This window comes from Pseudonaja textilis, chromosome 3 (genome assembly GCF_049901715.1).
Source record: "Pseudonaja textilis isolate UNSWEBS1 chromosome 3, rPseTex1.2, whole genome shotgun sequence".
NCBI lineage: Eukaryota > Metazoa > Chordata > Lepidosauria > Squamata > Elapidae > Pseudonaja > Pseudonaja textilis.
The window spans coordinates 195,002,401-195,021,215 of record NC_141992.1 but is presented as its reverse complement, the minus strand read 5'-3'; the positions used below and the strand labels follow the sequence as shown (position 1 = coordinate 195,021,215).

The 18,815-nt window shown below is 39.3% G+C and overlaps 1 protein-coding gene across 25 annotated transcripts in view; it reads left to right on the top strand.

Moving 5' to 3' along the window:
• The window catches only part of PTK2 (protein tyrosine kinase 2), a 210,428-nt gene that overhangs the window by 94,507 nt on the left and 97,106 nt on the right, over nt 1–18,815 (top strand). For 24 of the 25 annotated variants that reach the window (XM_087931786.1, XM_087931783.1, XM_087931779.1 and 21 more), the window contains 8 exons: nt 1,110–1,336; nt 2,820–2,986; nt 8,187–8,274; nt 13,229–13,308; nt 15,249–15,311; nt 16,808–16,862; nt 17,150–17,290; nt 18,155–18,232. In XM_087931786.1, coding sequence (XP_087787912.1) covers nt 1,142–1,336; nt 2,820–2,986; nt 8,187–8,274; nt 13,229–13,308; nt 15,249–15,311; nt 16,808–16,862; nt 17,150–17,290; nt 18,155–18,232 — 867 coding nt within the window. In that variant the 5' untranslated portion in view covers nt 1,110–1,141. Of the gene's footprint in view, nt 1–1,109; nt 1,337–2,819; nt 2,991–8,186; nt 8,275–13,228; nt 13,309–15,248; nt 15,312–16,807; nt 16,863–17,149; nt 17,291–18,154; nt 18,233–18,815 lie in introns of those variants that run through there. The other variant, XM_087931789.1, reaches the window with a different exon arrangement.

Sequence of the window (18,815 nt, the reverse complement as noted above, 5' to 3'; positions counted from 1 at the left end):
TCCCTCCCTCCCTCCCTCCTTCCTTCCTTCCTTCTTTCTTTCTTTCTTTCTTTCTTTCTTTCTTTCTTTCTTTCTTTCTTTCTTTCTTTCTTTCTTTCTTTCTTTCTTTCTTTTTTCTTGTAAAGGATAATCTCCTGTCCTCAATTGCAAGAATTAAAGTGGCATGCCATCTGCTAGCCATTATATCATGGTCTCTGACCACTGGAGCTTTTAACTGCTGACTTTGATTTTACAACTGGGAACTGTGCAGCGGCTGCTGACATTAGATGTACCTTTAGACTGTTTAGAACGGCTTTTAAAATCAAGAAAGTGTGTTTACTCATTTGGTTTGACTTAGTGTTAAAAACTAGATATGCATCTTTGATGTGTGCTCGTTTTGAAGCAGGCCCAGACTATGGTCAATAAAACCACCATTTCGGTAAATATGCAAGTAAACCTAAGCAAGGTTAGGTTAACTTAGTACAGGGATGTCAATCTCAAGGCCAGTGGACTGGATCTAGCCCGCGGAGTCATCCTAGAAACCGCAAAGGACCAGCTCGCGATGTCTCTGCCAACAAAAATGGAGCTTGATGTCACTTGGGAACTCTATTTTCACTGCAGAGGGCTGCAGGAGGCCATCGCGGCTGAAAACGGAGCCTTGACGAGTGACGTTGAGCTGGCCACACCCACCCTGCCCACGCCCACACCCGACCCCCTGAGGCCAAACACAACTCTGACATGGCCCTCAATGAAATTGAGTTTGACGCCCCTGACCTAGCAAGATGTATTTGAATAGTAATTTCTACCTCATTTCTTTTTCTCCCCTCAACATTCCTGTGAAGATGAGATAACCCTGATCACTAGAATGCTTTGTCTTTGACAACCGTGCCATTAAACTGTGTGCATCCAGTCCTAATAATGTCTGACTTTTGGAAATTGTAGCGCGATAATAAATTTAGTGTGGAGCATGATGAGATTTACTGTTTAATTTTAAAAAGGCATTCATTAGAAAGAGAAACTAATCTTTGGAGATATTGATTTGTTATAGAATATAAACGGTATGTTTCAATTAAGATGGCTCTGGAGATTTGTGAGACTGAGAAGTGTGCTTTGTTTTCTTCCCATTTCAGAATATGACAGATACCTAGCATCTAGCAAAACTATGGCAGCAGCTTATCTAGATCCAAACTTGAATCATACACCAAGCTCAAGCACAAAAACACACCTCAGCTCCGGGGTGGAACGTTCTCCAGGGACAATGGAACGGGTCCTGAAGGTTTTCCATTATTTTGAAAGTAACAGTGAACCAACAACATGGGCCAGTATTATCCGACATGGAGATGCCACAGATGTTTGGGTGAGTGGATTTCATGTTTTAAAACATTTTAGAGATTCTGATGTGAAAGCCATTGTCATGAGGTGAGCCAAGTAACTTGTAGGCTGTGTAACACAGATGTTGAGTGCTTTAGTTGTTTCTCCTTTGTTATGGGTGGACTCTGAGACTTGAGGGATGTGAGAGTTGAAGTCCACAAGTCTTAAAGTTGCTAAACACCCCTTTGCCCCTTGAAAAACATTTAATTATATGAAAAAAAATTAAAGCGAAGAACATTCCAATTCGCTTTAGGATTGACAGTGAAGATGTGGAGGTGATGAATAGCTTCTGCGTTTTAGGAATAATAAAACAGCACCTGATAGTATTATTTTAGATATTTTTACTTAAAAATAAACAGCTTTTAAAAAAAACTCTGATTAATCTTTGCAGCTTCTAAGCTAGAAAACAAACACTGTGTAGAAATGATATTGAGGCACCATTCATCTTAACTAATTTCCTCTTTTCTCATAGTTCAACATTTTGAACAGAACTGCCCTATCAGGGAGATGGGCAGCATATTAAACAAACAAACAAATAAATAAGTGAATAAACATTTTATTATCCTTTTTGGCAATCACCAGTAGGAAAAGCATTGCAGAATATCGATTGTAGGACAATTCTTTATAAGGAAAAGGTCAAGTTTGCGATAGTGTTTTACAGTGTTGCACAGTTTTGAAAAATTGTATAGTTAGCCTCTCAGATCATTGGGTTAAAGCTATTATAATTTGCAAAGTTGCATTGTTTCTAAAAGAGATATCACATGGTGTCCTGAAACCCAGGCTTATGGTATTATGGTGTCCTTAACTTGATGGTTCTTTTAGTACATCCATGAAATGGTCTGGGGTTTCCTGTCTGAACAGGGGATTGGACTAGAAGACCTCCAAGGTTCCTTCCAACTCTGTTATTCTACTACTATGAGTCATCATGCTTGGCAAACATTACTTTCCACCTCTGTATATCACCCAAAGCCACCCAGAATCGCTCGATAGTGACTTGAGTGGCACATACATTCAATAAATAAATAAAAATCACTAAAACTACTGAGTGCAAGCTGAATAAAACCCAACATTTTTCTGCATGAAGCTGCAGTAGAAGTTTCTTACATTTTCCTCTGTCTCATGGATTCTAGTCATTCTGGTCACTGTGACTTCCTATACTTTCTTAATATTTTTTTATTCACTAGCCAGAGATATAATATTTAATATTGGACAAGGAACTAAAATTTCAGCCATCTTTCAGTGTAAATGTGTGATAACTTTGGTTTTTGCAAGGTCATGTATGAATGTTTATGGCTAATGTTTCATTATTAAACCATCGTTTTCAGACACAATTTATGCAAAGCATTTATTCTGTTATGTCATTCCCTTTTATATCAAAATATGCATTTGAAAGGTACTCAGAAAAACTATAAAACACATTTTCTGTCAAACTAAATAAACATTTTATTTTTTTCCCCTCCCATCTTTAGGGCATAATTCAAAAGATAGTGGACTGTCACAAAGTAAAAAATGTAGCCTGCTTTGGTTTACGACTTAGTCACCTACAGTCCGAGGAGGTTCATTGGCTGCATCTGGACATGGGGGTCTCCAACGTGAGAGAGAAATTTGAAGTAGGACACGCACCGGAGGAATGGAAGTAAGATTCATTTCCATCTTATGAATGCAAGACGTTGGATTTAATTGCCTGAGTGTATAAATTGCACCGTGGCTTGTCCACAGGTTGAGATAACCACGATGAAGTTTATGAGGAGATGTTTTTTTTTTTTCTTGCTGCTCCTTGGAATAGAGATGGTGTGAAACTGGTTGTTTTGGCAAAACTGCAGAAAGGGAGATCTGTTTTTAGGGTGATGTAGAAGATGACCAGGCTGAGCCTGAGGGCAGGGTCAAACACATCATCAGTTTGGGAGATCTGTTTTTAGGGTGATGTAGAAGATGACCAGGCTGAGCCTGAGGGCAGGGTCAAACACATCATCAGTTTGAAGTCACTACGCCCCCTTAAGAAACCTTAGTCCAGCCTCTTCCCCCCCCAAACCTGTTGATGCTGATCTGGTGCCAATTTGCCTTGACTATTAATAGATCAGATTCTTGAGTGGTGCGGTGGCCTAGAGGTGAAGCTCTCATCTCACAATCAGGAGTCTGTGAGTTCAATCCTAAGTAGAGGCATATATTTATCTCTCTGGGCACATCGAAAATTTATCTGCTGAACAAAACTCTGCATTGGAGACAGGAAGGGCATCTGGCCAGTAAACACTCAGCTCCATTCAGTTGCCCAGACTCCACCCCACAAGAGATTATGGGGCGTGAAAAGAAGGTGATGGATGATTAGTAGATCAGATTCTTGTGCGTAAATAAACCCATATAGTGCTTTTTGCACCCTATCCTTGTTCCTGCTTTCTTGTGCCTAACGGATTAGGGTAAAAAAATAAAATAAAATAAAATAGGAGGGCAATAAATGCAAACAGCAAGAGTAAGGGGAGTGGCTGGCAGTCTCATTGAATACAAAGTTGTGATAAAAGGCCTGTCCCAAATGGCTTATCTGCTGTTCCAAGGAGTTGACAGCAGGAAAAATGGTCCTGCTTATCTGCTTTGCATTAATCTTGCCCACAAGGCAAAGAGGAATGGTTTCTCATACGTGGAATGAAGAGCAGTGGAAGGAATAAGACGAAGAGAGAAATGAGGGAGTAAAGCAAGAAGACTAGGTCATTGTTTTCTGCAAACACCCAGACTTCTGTCTATCTTAAGCTGTTGTAATGTGTTTCTAACTTTTTTTTTTTAATGTGGTTGTGGATTGTCTTCTGGAATAGAGCATGCACGTTCTTTAAGCTTAATATGGTGATTTATTTATTCAGAGATTATGTACTTTACAAGTAGTCCATGGCCACATGTTTTGGCTTTGTCTGCCTTTCGGAACAAGGGTCATAGATTGAGAATTAAAGCCCTCTGAAATAACACTCTCTACACTTATCTGGAGTGTAAGTTGTGGAGAAAAAAAATTGCAGCCTCCCCTCTGAATATTGAATATATTGAACATATTAAATATATATCAATATATCTATCTTCTATTTTTTTCAAGGTCATAAGTTTTTGTTAAAAAAAAAAAATAGCTATAAAATATAAAAATACACAGTTTCATCTAAGCATTCCCTGGTGCCCCCAAATCTTAATGCATTATGGAATGGAGGCATTTATTTAACAATCCTGTTATATCTGATGTTCAGGTGATCAGGTCCTACAAAATCCCTTATGAAAGCACTGACAGTGGCGATGGTGGAGTTAAATTATTCAGAATATTTCCAGTGTGTCACTTCATGCTTTATCAAAACTGTGCAGCCTGCCTTGCTGTCTTAAAATGGGGGATAATGTAGAAGTTGCTGTCAGGTTTTTCTTAATACCGTAAAGCAAGCATTTGGGATCAAATGACAGCACATGTAAAAGTTTTAAATTAGCATTTTAAAAAATGGAATTCGGGAAGAGTGTTTCAATTTAATGCTTTGCTGCATTCTAATCATATATTATTAACTGGAATTCTTGTCTGAACGGCTTTAACATTCTTTAAAAGAAGAAATCTTAAAAACATATAAAAAGAGGCTTAGTAATGCCAGCAAGAATCAGGAAATGTGATGGCTTATTTCTGGTATTTATGAATACTTTTTCAGTTTCTTTTCTATAGTTAGCTAGAAGACAGTTGCCGTGATTTGTAGTATGTTGGAGTGAACATCAGGCTTAGATACACACACAAGAAACAGGCTAATAATAGCTTCTTTCTGGCCATATCTAGTTAATATTTCCCTTTTTATATGTAGAGAGAGACTTCTCTGGAGAAATATATAAGTGCACCATCTCTGTCTCTCCTATTTTTCGCAATCGGATCTCTACTGGTGTTAGCAGAATGTTAATGTGCGAATTTTAGGAAGTACAGTATACAAACGAGTTTACAGAGTGATTTATGAAGGTTGTTCAGTTCACTAAAGTTTATCAACAACATAGTGGGTAAGGTGCATTTCTGGAAACCAGGATTATACAGATTAACAGAGTTGGAAGGGACCTTGTAGGTCATCTAGTCCAACTCCCTGCCCAAGCAGGAGACCCTGTACCATTTCTGACAGATGGCAGTTCAATCTCTTCTTGAAAGCTTCCATAACTTCTGAAGGCAACTTCTGTTCAATTGATTAATTGTTCTGTCAGAAAATTTCTCCTTATTTCCAGGTTGAATCCCTCCTTAATCAGTTTCTATCCATTATTCCTTATCTGGCCTTCAGGTGCTTTGGAAAATAGCTTGATTTCCTCCTCTGTGCCAGCCACTCAAATATTGGAACATTGTTATCATGTCTCCCCTGGTTCTCCTCTTCACTAGACTAGCCAGGCCCAGTTCCTGCAACCGTTCATCGTATGTTTTAGTCTCCAGTCCCCTCATCATCCTGGTTGCTCTTCTCTGCACTCTTTTTAGAGCTGTGTTGGCGAACCTGTGGCACGCATGCCAGAAGCACACGAGCCATTGCCCCAGATTAGGCCCACTGCACATACGCACGTGCCTCCTGCCAGCCAGCTGATTGTCGGCTATCTGCCCCCCATGCGTGGGGGGCGAGCGTATTCAGGAGACACATGCATGCGTATAGGCAAGTGTTGTGCACACATGCACAGGGTGTGGGGAGCGTGGGAGTGCTGTGTAAGCATGCGCAGAGGGTGTGGGGAGCCTGGGGGAGTCGTGCGTGCATGCATGGGGTGCATGCGTGCAATGCATTATGGGTGCAGGCACGCATGCACACTTTTGGCACGCGACACCAAAAAGGTTAGCCATCATTGTTCTAGAGTCTCAACATCTTTTTTATAGTGTGTTGATCAGGAGACTTAGTCCTAGTCCTGTTGTAGGCACGAAAGCCAGCTGGGTGAGTTTGGATCAATCACCAGGACACAGAATTGTAGTCCTGCCTTCGGCATGAAAGCTGGCTGGGTGGCTTTGGGCCAATCTCCAGGAGACTGGGAGTTCTAGTTTCACCTGAAGTGCAAACCCAGCTGAGTGACTTTGAACCAGCCCTAGAAACTGGGCAATAGCAGATCCCTTTTGAAATCTTGCCAAGAAAATGTCAGGGGTGAGTCCAGGGAGTTGCCAAGAATCAAGATGGACTCTTAAGTACACACAGGTATGCCATATTTCTCATGTGGACACCTCTGTGGGATTGTTAGCAGGTGTTATACAAATGTGTATGCTTTGTCCTAACTCAGTTAGAACTAATAAATCGTCATTCTGGCATTTAGGGTGTCCCAGCAGTTATTTTAAAAGTGAAATTGGCAATTGATAGACATACGTATCCTGACTTAATGGAAGGACAGTTCTGAAGGATAACAAATCATAAATAATGGATGTCATGGATGTGGAAAATTGCTACTACGGTCCAGAATACAAATATAGGAAACCTCAGAGTTCCCCGCTGAAGCTCTCAAGAAACAGCTTAATAGAAAGAAAAGCTGTAGTGTCTTGTGATCAAAGTTATTGTTCTCTGGGACCTTTTCTGTAGGCCATTGGTTAGGTTGCAAAGAAAGGCTTTCTCGGGGCCTCATCGTTGGAAAAACTGAGTGAGTGAATTCCTTCCTTTTACAACTAAACCAGAAGAACTAAACAAACGGTTGTAAGTTGAGGATTCCCTGTAGTAGAAAGAACAGGTGTGGATGCAGATAGGAGAGAGAAAAGCCTTCCCTCTCCTCATGACTGGCATTTGGGAGATTTACCAATGGAAGCTTTTATCCAAATGCTAATTGCTGTGATGGGCTAATTATGGGAAATTTCATGGCTTCGGTCACTCCGTCCCACAGTCACACATCTGGGTTTGCTGACTGTTCCTGGTGAGTTCTTTATACAACACGATTGTCATGAGGATGCTCTGGTTTTGTCAACATATTGCTCTCGAAATACCTGTATTGATTTCTAAAGCACTTTGGGGGGAAATCCGGCCTTCTATTATTGAGTTACGTAAGCAGCTTTGCCCACTTCACCAGATTGGTTGGCTTTTTGCATAGAGGAAAAAAATAATAGAATACCTCCCGAAGCTATCTCTTAGAAGGTATTAGAAGTGGTTCCAAAGTCTCTTAATCTTCAGAGGCGATTTAGTACTAAAGTGGGCACAAAGAGATGAAGTAAAAAGGCTCAAAAAGCCTTCCAAATAATGGAAGCCTTTGAAAGCCACTTGTGATGGAACTTGGAAGCAATTCATGTAGTTAGAGTCAATTTTAGGACTCTTACATGATTTTTCTTTTCCATTGTTCATTATTGCATGTACCAGTTGTCCTTAACTTAACAGCCATTTGTTTAGCGCCTGTTCAAAGCCATAGCGGCACCGAAAAAAGTCAGTTAGGACCGTTTTTCACATTTACAATTGTTGCAGCCTCCCCATGATCGCCTAATCAACATTCAGATACTTGACAACTGACTCATATTTATGATGTTTCAATGTCCCGGGGTCATGCGATCCCCTTTGACGACTTTCTGACAAGCAGACTCAATGGGGCAGCCAGATTGGCCTAACCACCAAATAACACTCATGATTCGCTTAACAGTTGTGGCCCAGAAAGGTCATAAAATGGGGCAAAACTCATTTAACAACTTTGCCGTGCTTAGCAACGGAAATTTTGGGCTCAAGTGTGGTTGTAAGTTGAGAACCATCTGTACTGTAAATACAGTAGGAAATACCAAGTGTGAAAATCAGTTGAAATATTAATCAATAGCTTGTTTTTATTAACAAGGTGTTAGAGAGCAGTTTTCTGTTTTTTTTTCTAATTTTGGAGAGTTGCTGTAATATTTAAAAGGCAATGGTACTAAATTCTCTTTTCCTTTGTTCTAGATATGAATTACGAATTCGATACTTACCGAAAGGATTTCTGAACCAGTTTATTGAAGATAAGCCAACGTTAAATTTTTTATACCAGCAGGTAAAAGCAAACAGAAAAAAAAAATGTAATAGGTTTTGAAAATATTTTTTAAGAATGGATAATATATTTTGCTCATGTAAGGAAAGTGTATCAACATATATAATACTTTTAGTAAAGAACATTTTATTTGAAAGAATAATTTTTAGAGAAAAGGGGATTGTTAGGCTTGATATTTCACTGATTAATTATTTCAGAATCTTCCAGAATTCAAGTTTTATACTTTGGGTGAATTCTTCAAATTTTCCAGACATTTGTTGTGTAATGTTATCCATTTTTTCCCCAGATGTTGCAATGTTATAAATTTTAAAGCTGTGAAAACTTCAGTAATAATTCAGGAAAAATACTTACTTAAGTTTATTGCGGTCATTAACCATAAGAGAATTGGTATTCAAATATTCAAAACACCCAAAACTAAATTGACAATGCCAGGATAGTTAAGAAAAGTACATGCTGTACAGACAAAGTATGGAGTAAATTCTGATTAATCTGATTTAAAAAAGATTTTTCTGCAACTGTGTGTGTGGGGGGAAGATACCACTGCTTTCTATGATCCAGTTCTTAAAACATTAACACCTTTTTCTGAGTCTTGTGTGGAAGCCTGGAAAAAAATGCCCAATTTAATGGATAGCAGAGATATACAGTATTACATTTGGGCAAAATCCAAAGCTTGCATTTTCAAAGCCTGAATAGCTGTACAATGTTCTAAAATATTGTTGTTTGACACTTTATTACTGGTTTGAAGAATACTTTATTAATTTTATTTCGTTTTTGTATGGATGAATGGTAAATACCCATTTCTTGATTATTCCAGCGCTCTATTTATTGTGATTTTAGACTGTTCTTTTACTTGTTCTAATATTTAAACCTAGGTGACCTATTATGATCTTTAGACTGCTGCTCAGCTACGGATTTGAGCCCCATTCTATCAGGGTCTCAATTTCCTTCCTCACTGACTTTGCTTGTCAAAAGAGTCATAAAAGTTGATCACATGACCCCGGGACACTGCAACTGTCATAAATAGGACTCAGTTGCCAAGCGTCCAAAATTTGATTCTATGACCATGGGGATGCTCCTATGGTCATAACTGTGAAAAGTGGTCAAGTCACTTTTTTTTCAGTACCATTGTAATGCCGAATGGTCACTAAATGAATTTAAGTCGCGGATTGCCTGTATATGATTTCCTTCTTGAGCTAAACGTACGGGGAAATGTTGTGAGAAAATGGTAAGAATCATACTGGTGGCTTATAGGAATGTGAAATCAAATTTGGGTCGGTCACCGGAACCAGAGGTTTACTCTTCCGAGCTTTCGGACTCTTGCTGGAGCCCATCCGCAGGGAACTCTCTACTGGAATACATGCTTTGGGCTATTCTAGGAATCGTGTTTCCATGGTGCCTTCCTATTGGCTGATTGGTGTGTTGATGGCTGGCGATTGGCTGTCATTTCCTTATGCTGCCAAACCCTCGGCTCCTAACTATTAGATTGGCTGGGGGTAAATCAGCACCCCTATTAACCAACAAGGGGCCTGTTTCCTAGACCAGGGGTTGCCAATCTTTTGGACTTCAGGGACCACCAAACTCATAGTTTTAAGTCCTGCGGACCAGAGACTCTGGGAAAATCCCCCCAAAAGCCTGCAGGAAAATCCCCCACCCCTTTTTCCTACCGATCGATCATTGTTTATTTGGGATCGCAGGATACCATCTCCAACTCCATTCTCAGGAGGAGAGAGAGAGATTGAGACTTTTGGCTTCATGCAAAGAAAGCAGCAGAAGCAGCAGAAGTCTGTCTGTCTTTCCTCCAAATGCCACCAGAAATGAGTCTTTATGAAACTTGCCACACCGGCGCAGCCTTTTGGAGCAGGATGCTTTGCAGGGTCCCAAAGACTCATTTCTGGCAGAGTTTGGAGGAGAGAAAGAAAGACTTTGCTGCTTTCCTTGCATGCAGCCAAAAGAAGAAGAAGAAAGAAGCGGAAAGAAACAGCCCGGTGGCCAGGCGAGGTACGTGGGGCAAATTCCTCCCTCCCTTCACTACCTTGTGTTGTTCGTAATGCAAGCGACGCAAGCCTTGTTTTCCTGCGGGCCATGTGGGTGGCGCAGCCATGTGTTCCTGCGCAGCCTGGATTAATTGCTTTGGGATGTGTTTTGGGGGTGACATTTCTCTGCGGACCACCAAAATTTTGTCACGGACCACCAGTGGTCCCCGGCCCACTGGTTGGCGACCACTGTCCTAGACTTCAATCATTTCCCTGGCTGGTTTTGTACCTGCACGGCCAACAATCTTAGTTGCTGCGAAATGGAAGATGAGCTTTCGCATGAGTCCGAAACCTCGGAAGAGTACATCTCTGGTCCCGGTGAGCAAACCAAATTTTCATATTTATTCTGGGACAGGTATATTTGCTTTCATTTGTGCTTCCAGGAATAATACAGAACTGAAGATTATGAACGTGCATCTTATCTGGTCCTCCCATGTGGCATTCTGAGTTTGACAACAACTTGAGTGGGAGAACAGAGGCAGTTGGGATTTCTCTGGGGCGGGGGCGGGGAGGATAATTTTAAAGTCATTTTGTGTTGCACAGTGCCTGTCAGCAATCAATTCCTGTCCCTAGTCATTAACATCCTTACTATTGTGTGACGCCTGTAATTAAGGAAAAATGTCAAAGATCAGCTTGTCTTAATGTGAAAACTGTGACCTTGTTGATGAAGCAACTGAAGGCAGATGGCCGATTGTTACTTCTGTAAGACAAATAATATTTTGAAAGTGCCATGAAGAAAAGCAGTGTTGGTTGGTTTTATTGGAGGCACACATATTTTGTTCAATTATTCATCTCCTCACGAAACTTGAGGGGGCGGGGAAGGCCGAGGGAGAAATGTGGTGAATAACTTTCTACGCTTTCAGAATTAATGGTGATTTCATAGAACAATAAATTCGTAGCAATTCAGAAGAAGGCATGAAATTGGATTAGCTTGCTTTTTGAATGATTGAAATCTACAGGTTTTACTCCTATCATCAATCCAATGCAGGGTGTGTGGTATTTAAGGAAATGGCTACTTAAAAATAGTACAAGGACTCTTCGTTGATGAAAAAAGGTTAAAAATTAAGCATTGTATTTTATAGTAGGTTTTTAAGCTATAGCCCTTTCAGAATTTCAAGGGGTGCTTCTCATAATGAATATTTAGATTTGGGTGCAGATTTGCATGTCTTTAGAAATTAGATCTGGCTAAATAAGAATATTTCTGAATATTACTTTTTTTTAGAAAAGAATAATGCCACGTATGTTTTTAAGCATCTTATATCCTTGAAACAGGCCTCGATGTACTTGGTCAGTCTTTCATGAAGTTTAGCTCAAAATTTAGAACATAGAACATATAATAAAAGGGTTGGAAGGAGTGTTGAAGGTTTTCTAATCCAGTGGTCCTCAACCTGTGGTCCACAGGCCCCTGGGGGGCTGCGATGTTGCCCCAGGGAGTACACAAAGGCTTGAAGAAATGTTGTGTTTTAAACCTTGAGTTAATTCTTGGTGGTCCATGGTCACGCTCCATGGCCACAGAAGCTTTTTCAAGGGCATCTGTGAGGAAGAAAAGGTCGAGAACCATTGTTCTAGTCCAAGCTTTTGCTCAAGCAGGAGGTCCGTACCATTCTGGACAAATGTCTATTCAATCTCTTCTTGAAAATTTAATTTTCAAAACTTAAATTGTGGGTGAGAGAGCTGCCCTGGCATGCATTGCTTAGACCTGGCTGGGCACATGATGGGCGCGTGCCTAGAAAGTTTCAGATTGGGCACCAGCCACCACTCTAGTCATGGAGTGCCATTGTTCTGGAGACTGAGGATTGTTAGGGTGCTGCCCTACAAGTATGGGTGAACGTGAGTCCCTACTTGTGAGATTTGGGTCAGAGATCAATTGGGATTCCTGCTTCTGTACAAACCTCCCTTTTGTGTAGTACCTTCCTTCAGCATCCTTACCACATCTGTTTACTGCTATATTTCATTAATAGTCTGTCATCTGTAGCTCTATAACGGTCTGGCTTGGCTCTGCAACCAAACAAGATAGACACAGACCTCAACGGATAATTAGAACCGTAGAAAAAAACAATTCTTTCCAACCTGCCTTCAATCGAGGACCTATATACTGCAGAGTCAAAAAAGGGTCTGTGAAAACATTTACAGACCCCTCACATCCTGTTTCAAGTTTGACATTATATAGAGCATTGCACACCAGAACAACTAGACACAAGGACAGTCCCCCCCACTCCATGCCACCAATCTGCTAAACAACTAATTCCCACAACTCTGTCAAACTATCCAGAAAGGCAGTATTACCATCATTATTCTCATCTTTCTATTACCTGTTTACGGCTTGGTTCACGGATGTTCATGAGTTCTTGGAAACTTGGAACAAAGCAGCAGTGACTTCAGATCTGATTGGGCCTGAGGTGGACTTTCACTGCCCGCAGTCCCTAGAGTGCCCCCTGATTTATAGAGGATGGAGGATGAAGCAACAGAAAAGTCAGCTGCAGTGCCGCTGGAGCAAACATGATTGGATAGAAGATGCTTTATTAGGGCTTACCTTATAGCAAAACCCCTAGCAAATTGTGATTATTTCACACCCTTATTTCACACCCTAAGCTCAGAGGGCTTATTGTGCTCTCTGAAGAAATTAGGGGAAACCTAATTTCTACTAGGCCAGGATGGGCCGGGGGAAGTATCTTCAAGGTCACTGTGAAGATTGTTTTTAGCAACCAATGGTTAAAATTGCTCTGAGTTAGACTCCAGCTGAGTTGGATTCAACAGTTTGGAGAGTCATGGAAGGAATTGCTTGAACATGATCTGAATCCTGCACAGATTGTAATCTACTTGGAAAAAAATGTCAGATGATTGCGCCTGACCTTTGAATATATTTGAAATAATTCTGGTAGTTGACTTTTATTTATGGCCTATCTCTGCTTGCTTTGCTCTAGGTGAAAAATGACTATATGCTAGAGATAGCAGATCAGGTGGACCAGGAAATTGCCTTGAAGCTAGGTTGCCTTGAAATCCGGTAAGACCACCTTTTAAATATTTATTACTAAACAGAACAACTTAGCTTTAATCTTAATGTCTTCATCAGTATGTTTAAGCAGAAACTTCAAAATTTATTGTGGCACAAACAGTAGAAATTTAAAATTTGATTGTTTTATATAAAGTAATGTTATGCTATATCTATTCCACTCAAACCTACAATTAAGTAACTTTTAAGCAAAGCCGTTATTTGCAGGTTTGTTTAACCAGCTGCGTTTATTACATTAATATTGTGAGTTGACCTTAATTTGTGAAAATGGTAAAGATTCTGGCTAATCTTTAAATAATAATTTGTTTCTACTTCCTGTAGTAACTTTCGGCCCAATGTTTCATAATTGTTTAATGAAATAGTTTTGCAAGGCAAAAGATTAGGAAAACTAAGTTCAAGAACATTTGAAATTGCTTATTACAAGAAATAGAACCCCTCTGAACCTAACAAAAATTGGTCAATTGTCTTTGACCTGGAAGTGTTTCCTAAAAAGGGGAGATTTTTTTAATTCCATCGCTTTTTCCATCATCTTTCCAAGCTTAAACTGTTCAAAAGAGATTTTGTGTACCATAGTACTGTGCAGTGACTTACTAAAGCTACCAAGTCATAGATTTTTCTCTCTATAAATGTGAAAGGCCACAGCTTAATAGGAAAACAATTTTCTTTTGTATAAACAATTTTACGCATTAACAGATTAACAGAGTTGGAAGGGACCTTGTAGGTCATCTAGTCCAACCCCCTGCCCGAGCGGGAGACCCTACACCATTTCTGACAGATGGCAGTCCAGGCTATTCTTGAAAGCTTCTTCGTCTGTCTTGTACCATAAGGCTAGGAAAGCAGCAATTCCTATGAATTTAGGAGAAAAACAAGCAACAGTAAAAAATAGGATAGGAAGGAGAGGCGGAATTGCAGTTTGGAGTTAAAGTCTTAAAATAATGGTGCATTCCAAGTATATATACCAACAACTACTGAATATTGGTAGGAATTTTTAGAATTGAATGTTTAAAGGGTTATACACAATAAGGGTCTAGGGAAGACGGTAGTGATAACCCAAAATTTGATCTCTTAAAATCCTTCAGTCAGTGATTCCCAGATGGTCTTGAGCACTTTAGAAGAAGGACCTTTTCTGCCAGAGCTGGAACAGAGCTTGGCTGTGTGGTCAGAGGAGCAGTAGAAGGAAGGAATTGGAAGAAATAAGTTCCAGGAACAAAAATCCTTTATACCTGGCCAGAAATAGCTTAGTGGGAAGTATAAATGGTCAGTGAGATTTACTACAACAGAACTCAGCATAGTTAGAGACTGCAGCTTTAAGAATATAGGGCCACCATTTTCGCTTCTTTTCCCAATGAATATTTCATATCACCTAAAATATATCAATTAAATGACATCTGCATCTCTGTAACCTTTCAGGTTGATGCCTCACAAGCCCTTCATATCACTCCTTATCCATCACCCATCACTTTAAAAACATTAGAGTGGATATCCATAATCTGGCATCACAAGATAGGAACAGAATTTATTCTGGTTTTTATTTCTCTACATGTATTACGGCTATAATTTTAAGATGTTATACTTCTAAAAAAAATTCTTCAGTCACTGGGATGTGTAAAACCTCTCCAGTTTTACTTTCAGAAATCTGCATGAAGTTTTAAAAACTTTATAATGATTGATTTCCTGTATGTTTAGTCCAACAACACGGGGCTATTATTAGGCATGTTTCTTAGTGTTCCCACTCATCTATGATTTAGTTTGGAATTTCCTAGGTAAGTAAGTAAATAAATTAAATTTTACCCCACCTTTCTGATTGTATAAGCACTCAAGGAAGCTTTCAGAAATAGCAGGTAAAAGCTGAAATATAATTAACATCAGATTTGAAATCGAAACAGTTTGGCTTAGCATTTAAGAGAACTGCCCTTTTTTTATAATTTCAGGAGATCCTACTGTGAAATGAGAGGCAACGCATTGGATAAGAAGTCGAACTATGAAGTCTTAGAGTAAGTATGTGGTTGCATTTTTGTCAGCAATTCTTTCCATTGGAAGGAACATAATTGTTGCTCTTGGAAGTGAGAATGCAAAGGTTGCCATTATTGTTCTAATTAAGGTATGATGAGAATTTGTAAAACCCAGTAAATTTTTGACCTCTCAGCTTATTGAGGAAATAAGAGCTCATTGATTCTGGCCTGACCAAGACGAATTGGGTGATTCATAGGCTGAATCTGGTGATACACAAGATTATCCTTTGGGGGCGGGGGTCATCTGCATTCTGTTAATACTTGTGGGATCAGCTGGTTAGAAGCCCTTTTTACAAAATGGTTTCTCGGTGTGTGATTAATCAGCCATGGGACTAAATTATGCTGTGTTTAATTATTGATTAACTCTGGAAATTTACAGTCTATGGCTTTGTCTCTCCAAACCTGCCCTCCCTGCCCTAACCTAGAATGCTGTTAGCAGAACAAACTGCCCAGCGTGGGCTTAAAAAGTCATTGGCATGGCTTGCAGAATAGAGTTCTAACCACCTTTCACCAAAGGTCTTGAGGCGCTTTGCATCCAGTCCCACCAAAAGGACTTGTTTTGCCATGGCCATTAAAGAACAGTTTTCTTTTTTCGTTGGCTTTAGTGAATTGGTACCATCACAAGGTTCCCTGGAATTTAAAGGGGTCCATTGCTAAAGCTTTTGTGGTGAGCAGGAAGTCGTTATACATCATGACTGTCTTGAACACCTTGCCCTCAGAAGTTGTGGGAGCACCATCGCTTGAGACTTCCAAGAAGAGATTGGACTGCCATTTGCCAGAAATGGTGTAGGGCCTCCTGCTTGGGCGAGGGGTTGGACTAGATGACCTACAAGGTCCCTACCAACTCTGATTATCTGTTATTTGTTATCTGAAGACTGCATTTGTAACTTCAAGGGATACTTTGTGGCTCTAGTACAAAGAATTACCACTAACCTGGTGATAGAATAGAGTAGAGTAGAGTAGAGTAGAGTAGAATAGAATAGAATAGAATAGAATAGAATAGAATAGAATAGAATAGAATAGAATAGAATACTTTATTGGCCAAGTGTGACTGGACACACAAGGAATTTGTCTTTGTGTAAATACTCTCAGTATACATCAAGAAAAGGTACATTCGTTAAGAATCAAGAATCATAATGTGATCCAGAACGTTAAATTGGGAGAGGAGAGAATAAGGGCACATATTCTAGATTTTAAACCACTTGTAACAGATGTAAGGATGGAATGACTTGGCCCTGATTGGCTGGTCTAGAGAAGGGCTGGTTGAAGATCTGAGAGATGAGGTGGGAAGGCAGGGCACGCTCAGTGTTTTGTGGGAATAACAATGTTTTTTAAAAAATGAATTTGATTGAATATTGGCACCTGTATTTATCTTCTGACACAACAATTCTCCTAAAATATACTGTGTTATTATTTTCACATGGTTAAAATGCACAACATTTTTCATGCATCCCTGATTTTTGCTTTGCTTGTTTCAGGAAAGATGTCGGTTTAAGAAGATTTTTTCCAAAGAGTTTACTGGATTCAGTAAAGGTAATGTTGCATTCTGCTCATACATTATAAATTACTGAACCCTGAGTTTTGATCATGTTATTTTTGGCTATCTCCAAGTATGTATTTTGATTCATCCATATATATGACATTTCTCACAAATGAGAGAGGTTTTTTTTCCTAATGGCTTAAAATCTCAAAAATGGAACCAAAGGTATCTGGTATTGTATCCAGTGCTTTCTATTAATTCCTAGGCTAGGTGGAACCATGTGGGTACTTATGTGGCTTGGATGTGGTGCATACTAACATCTGACTATTTCATTATCAAGGCCAAAAACCTTCGAAAAATGATACAGCAAACATTTCGACAATTTGCCAACCTCAATAGAGAAGAAAGTATTTTGAAATTCTTTGAGATTCTCTCACCAGTATATCGATTCGATAAGGAATGCTTCAAGTGTGCCCTTGGAGTAAGTATATTGCTTTCAACTACTGGGACATGGCATAGAATAATTATTCTAATTGTTGAATTGAGCACTTTATTGTTAGCTTATCTAAACAAAAGACAGATGGGCTGGTTCTTTGTTTAAGATGCTACTAAATTTTCTTTATCTGTGGATGATTTATTTTTGAATTGTTTAATTCTTCTACATTTCTGAAAGATTGGGAGTTAGGAATTGCTAACTAGATTAAAGGATTGCAAGGTTATGGAAATGTGGAATTATTTTAAAATGGTCATTATGTATAAGTGCAATTTAAAGGCTAGCTAGTAGGGTAATATTAGTGGGAAATAGTTAACTTTATCTCAGCTGTTGTGTTTTTGCTCCCTATTAGAGGACTTTAATTTTGAAAATATGTGTGATGACCAGTCCCATGTATGGCACAGTTGTTGTAATGACCATTGAAGCATCTGTGCCTTCTGCTTTTAAAATGGAGCAGTACCTAAAGATGTTGGGAGGAATATTTATTTTATTTAAAGTATTTCTATTGTTGCCGATCTTAGAATAGTGGATCTGGGTGTGTTACAAGATTAAAAATACAAACCACAACATCTACAAATACAAACCACAACATCATTTGCCCAAGGTTGAAGCATGAATCTTAGTGACTAAAAACACATCATCTTCAGAGCTTCTGGCCCAAATGTATGGGAAATCACTTTCTTGTGAAAGGCTAACATAAGTGTACTCTATTAAGCTCTATCCAGTGTTTGAAATGTAATTTATTAGTCTATATCAATTTGTTTCATTGAGTGATAATAAAGATTTTTATTCACTGTTCAAACATTTTCTTTCCAAATATTCACTGTTTCTTTTCCATATTAACCATAAAAGTCCAGCTGGATTATTTCAGTGGAATTGGCCATCGGTCCAGAAGAAGGTATCAGCTACCTTACAGACAAAGGCTCCAATGTAAGTCTTACCATGGGATATGATGGATTCATATCTAGGCAGACTTTCACATTTGCCATTATTTTGTTTGGGAACCGGTCTAGTGTTTTTAAGGAAGTTCATTTTTTTATCAGGATACAAAGAAACCTGTGAACAAAACACACGGACCTAAGTCCAGAAAAGAAGTAGTACCTTGGTTGATATTGCTTTTTCTTTTTTCTTTAATTCATGAGGTTATTCACTCAGTATGGTTTTTAGCTTTACTTCTGATTTACTGTCACTTGTTTTATAGTTCATGCATTTTTGCACTTTTGGTGTATTCCTTTTCATCTTGTTTGAGAGGTTGAATTTTGTATTTTATGGGGTCAGGAGTTGATGACATGTTACTTAGATTTAACTGTGATGGCTCAGCAGTTAAAGACTCTGAGCTTGTCAGCTGGAAAGCAGATAGCCTGGGTTTGAGACCTGAGCTCTGGGCAACAGGGTGAGCTCCCATTACTTGCCCCAGCTCTGGCTCCCTTAGCAGCTCGCATAAAAATAAAAAGTAGATAAATAGGTATCACATAGCTCAAAAGCGTGAAAATGCAAGTAGATAAGTAGATGC